At 48.1% G+C, this 9,165-nt stretch overlaps 1 protein-coding gene across 1 annotated transcript in view; it reads right to left on the bottom strand.

The window, feature by feature from the left end:
- Positions 1-944: 944 nt before the first annotated feature.
- rnf10 (ring finger protein 10) overlaps positions 945-9,165 on the bottom strand; it is an 11,636-nt gene continuing 3,415 nt past the window's right edge. The window contains exons 2-17 of the mRNA XM_015374586.1: positions 8,782-8,966; positions 8,464-8,669; positions 8,294-8,384; positions 8,043-8,227; positions 7,041-7,177; positions 6,776-6,930; positions 6,553-6,678; positions 6,250-6,475; positions 5,957-6,090; positions 5,765-5,882; positions 5,587-5,688; positions 5,369-5,506; positions 5,209-5,294; positions 5,074-5,131; positions 2,540-2,704; positions 945-1,729 (exon numbers count right to left, since the gene is read on the bottom strand). Coding sequence (XP_015230072.1) covers positions 1,656-1,729; positions 2,540-2,704; positions 5,074-5,131; positions 5,209-5,294; positions 5,369-5,506; positions 5,587-5,688; positions 5,765-5,882; positions 5,957-6,090; positions 6,250-6,475; positions 6,553-6,678; positions 6,776-6,930; positions 7,041-7,177; positions 8,043-8,227; positions 8,294-8,384; positions 8,464-8,669; positions 8,782-8,966 — 2,186 coding nt within the window. The 3' untranslated portion in view covers positions 945-1,655. The remainder of the gene's footprint in view (positions 1,730-2,539; positions 2,705-5,073; positions 5,132-5,208; positions 5,295-5,368; positions 5,507-5,586; positions 5,689-5,764; positions 5,883-5,956; positions 6,091-6,249; positions 6,476-6,552; positions 6,679-6,775; positions 6,931-7,040; positions 7,178-8,042; positions 8,228-8,293; positions 8,385-8,463; positions 8,670-8,781; positions 8,967-9,165) is intronic.

The raw sequence follows: 9,165 nt of genomic DNA, 5'->3' as shown, positions 1-9,165 counted from the left end.
GTGTGTACTACTCCCTTCAGAGGACAGCACAAACAGGCTCTAACCAGAGTAGAAAAAGAAGTGGGAGGCCGCGTTGCCCAACTGAGCAAGAAGATAAGTACATTAGAGTCTCTAGTTTGAAAAACAGACGCCTCACAGGTCCCCGACTGTTGGTGCTGTCCTGGAGCCTTCTTGCTGCAAGGCAGCAGTGTTACCCACTGCGCCACTGAGTAACAATATGTAGCAGTATATATTTATACTTTATATATTTGTATAAAGTACCCCGTCCTTCTATCCCCACAGCCTGAACTCTGAGCAAGACCTTTGAGCCCACACTGCTCCCCAAGGGGAATGGGTTAAATGTAGAGGTGGATTTCTCCTTTTTGAGATCAATTAAGTTCATTTTTTATTTTCTCTCTCTCTAGACCCATATATAGATCTATAAATAGATCGCTATATCTATATATACCTCAACATAGCAGGAAGGACTCACCATCAAGTGATCCTAACCCTATGGGTTTGTTTCTTACACTGAAAAAAAATAATACAACCGTTTTTGGCATTTACTTAATCACCTTTTGTCACTTTAACACAATGGTTTCATGTTAGCAGGGTAGGACAAAAAAAACAATTGTTAAACTAAATAAATATGATTCAGTAAATGTCAAAAGAGTTTGCATAATTGTTTTCATTGTACTTCCGTTTTTTTATTATATGCTAGAAATGAATAACTTGACAGACATCAAAGTCTAAACAAACCTTAAACATGAAACACCAACTCCTCACATGAAGCTATAAATATATTTAAGCTTTCTGGAGAAAAATGATAAAAAAAAACAAAAAAACAAACAATTTCTATTAAAGATAATTTAAAAAAAATTCCAACTTAAGATCCGTTTAAGGCAGCGTAACACTGCCACCATGTGGAGCAAAGCAGAAACTACACCCATGAATGAATCCGAACATTTGTGCATAAATCTTTATTTGTTTCAACATACTAATTATGCCATCAGCCCATAAACCTGCTCAAAAATACAAGTGAATTGAAGAACCCTCAAACTAAAATATCCAATCCACTTTTTTTCTTTACGTTTCAAAGCAAGAGTTCAACCTCCAGCTCCACACAACCTAAAACACTCAAAAAGAAAAAAGGGCCAAAAACCAACAAACTGGGGATAAAGTCAAAGTAAACATTCCCAATCAGAAAATAAAGCGTGATTAGCTGAATGAAAGAAAGTGCATGTTTAAGATGTTTCAGAGAGCAACCAGAACGTTTTTTTTAGTCGACAATACTGTTTTCTGAGGTGAAATAATAGATTTCTCATGGCGGGGCTAGATGTCTAGCGATCAGTAAAATGCTAACAGCTCCAGCTAAGCATGAAGGTTTATTAGTGACGTAGATTGTCAGAATGATTTCAGGTGCATCACACATGCAGCTGGCTGACTGCTACTGTGGTATGAAGCACCTTCAGCTGTTAATGCGTCCTGGAAGCTGTGGGCGGAGTCATGGAGGAGACGAAGAAGCTGGATCTATGTTAGTGGTTAACGTGGCATCGGGTCTGCAGGTGACCCTGAATGATGCGCATCATCGGTCTGAGGATGCGGGACCTTTGGCTTCACGGTGGAACCCACTCTGAAAGCTGGAAGGGGACAAAACAAATCTAGCAAGCTGTGTTCTACTTGGTGTGAACCATGGATGTACTGAACAGCAGTTTCTGCTTCTTCTTCTTCTTCTTTCCTCCTTTCTCGTCTGAAACGAGACAGGAAACAGTTCAGATGAGCCGCTATCGGATTAGAACTCTACGCGTTTTGACCACTGATCTCTATTCACTGGATTGCCCGTTAGTAGGACGGGGTTGAAGTGAAGCCACCGGCCGCCATATTGGTACTCCCTACTCTGTTGCAATGTAAACAATCTGTGCTCTACAGCATCGAAAAACCATGATGTTCTCATTTTCAGGGACTTAAGACTTTTAAAATAAAGATAAATTCATCACTTTGACACAGAACGGCTGTTTCATAGCATCAGTAGATGAACTTTAACTTAGAATAAATAAATAGGCCCATCATGTTGCAGAGTCATTATGATGTCAATGAAGCCTATAAATCATGTAATATAAAATATTATATAAATCCATCATGTTAATAGAGCAGAATATTAAAAATAAACCCAAAGTGCTAAATTGATGATGAACATGTGATAGAAATGGATTTATGACATAGTTATGGTCATTACAACTTAAACGTCTGGTAATGCATGCAACATACCTACACATAAACACACTTAATTTATATATATATATATATATTTTATCATTTTTTATTTTTTTTCTAGGTTATTTCATCCACTGACTGTGAAATTTCCCGTGGATCGTCTTCCTGCAGCCAGAAAACTGCTTTTTTTTTTTTTTTTTTTTTACAGTCAAATGCTGCACAGGGAGGCATTTTTAGTGCGCGTCTCTGTGGGAGTGGGGAGTACCAACATGACGGATTCACTTTTTCTTGGCCAATCAGCAATCCAGTGAATAAATAGAGACCAGTGGGTTTGACCGTTTCTGACCTGGTTCCACTGCAGGCTGGGGGGGGGCAGCAGGGCCGCTGTCCAGCTGCAGGAGGGCCTTCTCAAAAGCCTGGCTGAAGGAGTTCTGGAAGCTGGGCACAGGAACCCGATCAGACCCGTCGCTCTCACCGTCGCTGTCTGCTGCCGGGGGGGCCAGCAGATGCTCTGAAAACCACAGAAACAGTGAAGTTGATCAGGAAGCAGAGAACGGCCCCAGAACCTGGACCAGGACGCCCTCAGTAGACATGGAACCATCAGATTTCATCCAGAAATAAGTAAATATATCTTAAATTAAGTGTTTTTAACCCTAATTTGAGTAGGTAAATAAGATGTTTTACTCTTAAAATGAGATAATTAGATAATTTGCACTAAAAAAAAAGACAAAGTAACTGTCTTGTTCCATCGGCAAACCGTCTCATTTCCCTCCTCAATTCAATAGAATATGAACTTATTTAAAGCGAAAATGACTTATTTAGATTGAATTTTTTTTGCAGTGTGATCCCAGTATAAACCAGCTGAAGCATTTTTTTTTGCTTTTTAAACATCTTCCTTTTAAAGCACGGCGGTGGCAGCATTATTATATTCAGGACCCTCAAACTGGTGCAGGGAGGTATAGGAGGGTTCTGTTCTGAGGTTTTAATGGTGAAGCTGGTCTAAACAAGTCATCATGAACTGTACCCCTCCCCCATAGCCTCTCACCGTTAACCACGGATGGGATCTGATTTAACCCAAAGCTTTTTTTTTCTTTTTTTGGTTTTGATCTCACAAAAAGGCTGAAATTCCTATTTTCTTTATGTAAATAAAACCAAACCACTACATCAATGTGTATTCAAACATGGGACACAGAAACTGCCCTATCCAAGATGGACGCCGCCTCCAAATACATATGGAAATATTTATGATTGGGGCCTAGAAGCTGCTAGGTGGCGGTATCGCATCATTTCCATATTAGGTAATGCTTTGATCCAGGTGGTAGGAGAAAGATCAACACTGAATAGACATAATGAACTAAAATAAAGGATTCTATCATTTCCAACTGAACCCAAACTACAGTTATATATTTCATTTAATGATCATCAACCAGCACCGCCCTTTGATACGGGGTTCTGGTTCCTGTCTCTGCTGTTGCAGCAGAGAGGCGGTTCCCCTAGCCCCGTTTACACTAACCTCCTGAAACCGATCAGTTCGGACTCATGCTAACCGTGCTAGCCTGGTGTGCAAACGCTCGTACGGAACCGAACTCAGCACGGTTAACTGATCCAAGCTCGGTTCCTTACGAGCTTTTACATACCACGCTAGCGTGGTTCCTCGCCTCCTAGTGGTGATCTACGGTACTGCTGCTCTCTAGGATTCTCTAGACCAGCTGTGATCAAGTCCAGTCCTGAAGAGCTACTATTCTGCAACCTTTTGATGCACCCCATTTTTAACACACCTCAATCAAATGAGTGGCTGTTTAGCTTCCCTCTGCTGGGCTCAATGAGGAGATTGATTCATGTTTGTTAGAGAAGAGATGCATCTAAAAGTTACAGGATGGTAGCTCTGGAGGACTGGACTTGGACCCCCCTTCTCTAGACACCTGAAGTTGGTTTCTTTCAATTTCTTGAATCATATTTAATTTCAATTCAATTTTTAATTCAGCTGCAATCCAGTCAGATTGATTCAAAGTTTCTATCTAAGGAAAACCAGCTGATTGCATCGACTCATTGACTCTTCAGCAATCCCTCATTCAGCTGATTTTGTTGGTGGCGTTGGAAAATTTAACTTTTTCTGCTGGATGCGCCGCATCAACCAATCAGAGCAGCTGATCTGGGAGCTGGCAGGGAGTCAGCGGCTCCCACAGAGAAATAAGGCAGGATGGTAATCTGGATGAACTGACTGCACAGACCATGTTTTCAGGAGGACTTTCTCACTTCAACATAGATTCTAACTACTTTCTACCCACTTATCACAGCTAATATAGCTGCCATTGTTCCAGGCAGAGAAAGGATAGGGTAGCTCCGCCCACCGCGCATCAGAGCCACTTTTCACACCACGCAGCTAGAGCAGCAAAGATGCTTCAGCCGCGCATCTGAACTAAACTGGTACAAGCATCATAAAATGGCATATTTACGAGAATAAACACGCAAATTTACAAAACTAAACCATACAAAAATAAGAAAAAAGTAGCAAATATGAACTGACTGCACAGACCATGTTTTTAGGTAGAATTTGTCATTTAAAAACATATTCAAACTATTATTTATTCACTGATCACAGCTAATATAGCAAAGCTGCTCTCTGGCGTTGAACACAGGAGCAGCAGAAACATCTGGACTTTAATGGACGTCTGACCTTAATGAGGACGAGCAGCAGAAATGAAGCAGCAGAAGCTTTTTTCCCAGCTCAAATAGATGTGAACATAGCAGTTAAAAAAATCAACGGTTATCTCGGTTATCCTTCTCGGCACGGTTTCAAAAGGCTAGCATAAATGAGGCTAATGATTCAGCTACGTCTGGAGGAGACGTCTACCTCCCCAGGTTCAGAGCCAGCAGTACCTTTCTTTGAGGCGGTCCGGGGTCCAGCATCAGCTCTGGCTTTCCCATCCCTCAGCATCTGGACAGAGAGCAGGGAGTTAACAGGCAGACCAGGACGGGTCGTGCTAACTGCTGAGCACCATGCTGGCTCCGTACCTGAGCGAAGGACATGCAGAGCGACTCGTCCTCCAGGCTCCCCACAGGAGGCTGGCTCACGCTGAGGCTCGGGAACCTCAGCCCGTCTGCAACAGAGCAGGAGCGACATAAGAACAAAGAGGCGTTTTCAGAAGTTCTGAGGAGAAAAAGCTGCTGGTACCAGAGGTGGGGCTGCTGCTGAGGGGGGATGGAGGGGCTAGAGAAATGTCCGTCTGCGCCGGCGGGCTGCCGTAGAGCGGAGGAGAACCAAAGGCTGGGAAGTGATGAAGGTTCTCCAGTCCGATGTGGACCTCCGGATCTGACGGGACAGACAGAGCGGAGCGATGAGGAGGAAGAACGCCGTCTGCTTCCAGTTTAGCTCAGAGACGCTTTACTCACATCTGCCCTGCTTCCTGTTCTCCTCTATTTCTATCCTCCTCTCGCGGCGCTTCTCCTCCCTCGCCTTCTTCTGCCTCAGACGCCTCCTCTTCTCCAAGTCGTCTGAAAGGCGAAGCAACAGGTTGAGGAAACCCGCCCAGAAAACCTTCAACATGAGAGCAGAGTGCAGCGTTCCAACCTGCGAACGTGTCCAGGGTCTCTCTGGACAGGACGGGCGGCTGCAGGGCCAGCTCGCAGATGCTGAACTCGCAGGTGAGCGGCAGGTGAGCCAGGTAGCGGTGCCGGCGGCGGATCTCCTGGAAAAAATCAACCAGAGGTCATCAGCGAACAGGCGGAGAGCGGCTCCCTGTGTTCCTGAGCGTCTGCTGACCTCGGTGACGGTGTGTCCTACGATCTCCACCACCGTGGCGGTGATGGAGTCGGGGCAGGCCTCCAGGCTGCCGTACTCCCGCAGGAGGCAGCGCACGTTCACGGGATGCAGGAACATCTGCTGGCAGTCGACGGCTGGAGGAGAAAGCACGTCAAACCGAGCTCAACTTCCTGCTACTGCGACCAATCAGAGGCTGGAACACCTCAGTTTGGAGCTAAACTAGCATGGTTGCTGGAGCAGAACGCTAACGGCTAAAGCTAACGGTTCTCTGCCTGCTGGGGAAGCAGACCCACCTTGGTAGAAGTAGTAGTACGGTCCGTTCACTACCACAGCAGAGGAACGGCTCGGCTCCGCTTGCTTGGCCGGGCTCTCCTCCTCCGCCTGGGGCTCCTCCTGGACGCTCTCCAGGACGGCATCAGGGGGTCCCGGCGGCTCGGCGGCCATGTCCTCCTTGTCATCAGTCTCCTCCTTTTCCTCCTCCACCTCGTCATCGAAAGCTGAGGAATACTGCAGCACGGGCTGGAGGAGGAAAGGGAGGCGGAGTTAGAGCTGGCGGATCTGGCTCCGCCTCCCTGAGAGCTAGAGTCTGCACTCACCTTGGCACTGACGGCGGTAATCACCACCTCGTCCACTGGGGACGGAGGAGCCGTCGGCGTCAGAGGGGACAGGTCGGGGTCGTCTGGTTTCACCCCCTGCTGCTTCAGCAGCGTTTCCTCCTGCTCCTTTAATAAAACACCAGCAGACCAACAGTTAGGTCCTCGCCGCCCTCAGCTCCTCTACCCGGGCTCTTAGGTCGGCTCTTTCATGATGCAGTCCTACCTGCAGCAGACAGAGGGCGCTCTGGATGAAGCAGCCTTCAGACTCCTCCTCCAGGCTCAGCTGGGCCTGCAGGATGCCCTTCTCCTCCGAGACCAGATTTAAGGCCTGGGAAGGAGACGTCAGCAGCAGCTTGGAGTACGGACTGAGAGCAGCGTCTGAGGAGAGAACGCCATCGTCATCTTCCTCGGATAATCCACCATCTGATCTACCCGACGGTCAGAAGAGCTTCTGACGGTAGCCCCCCCCCGCCCGCCGGTCTCCTCACCTCCAAAGCGAACCGGCTCCTCCACCTTCACCCACTGGCGGCTCGGCATGGCCACCAGCGCTCCCTTCTCTCTCCTCATCAGACGCATGGTGACCTCATCCCCAACTGCATATTGCTTGGTTTCCATAGCGACCACACTAAAACAAAGGCAGCCATCACTGACGCCGTCTGGACGTGCCCCACTCTCCACCCCAAACACACCCACACATATTCGTTCTGCTAATCATAGTGAGGACCATGTGTTGTTTCTATGGCCGAACCCGAACCGTTACCGATGCACACCTCACCCTAAAGGCTGATTTATACTTCGAAATCAGGCCGTCTGCGTAGCTGTCTCAGTGAACGCAGAGACGTCCCGCCCCTTTCCGCAGACACTCTGCTGCACCTCTTCTAAATTGTAGGAGACCGCAGACAGGAGGCCTCTGATTGGTCCAATCTACATCCGCTACTCTATGCGTATTTCCTGTTTGGTACCTTAGCAGTTTGTTTTGTTTGTCTGACCGCCATTGTGGAAAACGACGTGTGAAGATGGAGCAGCTAGCAGAGCGAGGTGTGTAAAAACGCTGGAACCCTTTTTCCACCTGGACCCCCGCTCTTTTTGGCCCTCATGTCCCTCCGTCGTCGCACAGACTTGCCTCCACTTCCTCACCGCCTCGGCCGTATCTAGACCCACAGCTAGTTCCTGATTGGCCCTCTGGCGTTGTGGCGTGGAATAACATAGCACAGACCACGCTTCAATATTGGACATAAATCAAAAATATTTGCGTCACACTGCTGCAGGAGGAGAACCAGCCCTTAATCCTAACCCAAATGACACCTTAGCGCTGAACCTAACCATTAGCAAAATAGCTTTTTGTTCCTCACAACATTTTCTTCTGAGGACCAACAAAACGTCTCTTTGCAACAACTGATCCTCAATCTGACGGTGAAATTGGTAAAATGGTCCTCACTCAGAGAGCTAGACAGGAACACAGAATCACACACAGGGTGTGGGAGCGTCACCTCTTGAGGTCGGCGGTGTGGACAGCCTCGTAGCAGATGGGACACTTGGACCAGGTCTTGTCGCTGAGGGACAGGTAGTGAAGCATGCAGGGCCAGCAGAAGATGTGTCCGCAGCGCGTGATGCGAGCCGCCACCGGCGGGTAGAGGCAGATGGGGCAGGACGGCACCTCGTGGCTGTAGATGCGCTGCAGGAAGGACGGTCCTTAGTTGGATGCAGACCCGGTGGCAGAGTGAAGGAGGCTGATACTCACCACCTGCTGCACGCAGTCCCAGTTGACCAGAGTGTCTGGATCGGTGAAGTGGGCCTTGTAGTCCTGGTCGTCCGTCACCACAAACTGGCAGCTGGAACAAAAACAGATGTTCAGAATGCTGTAGGGCAATGGAAGCAGACTCCACCCTCCTCCACCCTCGTCCTCCTCACTTTGCCTGGAGGAACAGCTCCTTGTTGAACGGCTTGTTCTTGTGGCCCCACTTGTTTCTGCGGCCCCAGTAAGAATGGCCGCCGTCTCCGACGCCGTCGGTTCCTCCGCGGGGCTCGAAGGTGAAGTTCAGCAGGTGATTCAGGCTGATCTTTTTGGGTCCAGCAAACTGAGCCGGGCTGAACTCGGCCCGGCGGGTCTCTGCTACCTGCAGGGGGGGGGGACTCTCAGAGACGGTGCTACAGAGCAACATGCTAACAGAGAGGAACCTGGAGACTCTGGAAGCCATTTAGAGCCTCAGGTTCAACCAGAACACCAACCTCCTCACGGCGTCCTCCGCCTGTGACTCCATACTGTCTGCCTCCTCCTCTCTGGGGGGGTCTCTTGTCGAAATTCTTGCTTTTCTGTGAATTGGTGCGGCGAGGGCCAGGGAAGCTCTCCGCTTTGGGGAAGGAGGGCTCCCGCTTCCGGTTGTAGCGCTTGGAGCCTCCATTGTTTTTACCTTCTACAATAGAACAAATGAAATGACTCAATAAACTGCAGCAAAGATTCTTCTTTTAAAACACGTTTCAGATTAAAAACCCCTTAAGCCCAGATGGCCCGGTACAGGGCCCAACTGACCCCTGCTGATGTTTATCTTAGGGATGCACGATATAATCGGCCCCCTATCGGTATCGGCCTTAAATCTGAATATCGGACATCGG

This window comes from Cyprinodon variegatus, unplaced genomic scaffold (assembly GCF_000732505.1).
Source record: "Cyprinodon variegatus isolate N-32 unplaced genomic scaffold, C_variegatus-1.0 Scaffold105, whole genome shotgun sequence".
Taxonomy (NCBI): domain Eukaryota; kingdom Metazoa; phylum Chordata; class Actinopteri; order Cyprinodontiformes; family Cyprinodontidae; genus Cyprinodon; species Cyprinodon variegatus.
Note: the sequence above shows the minus strand (reverse complement) of the source record. Positions and strands in the feature narration are given on the sequence as shown.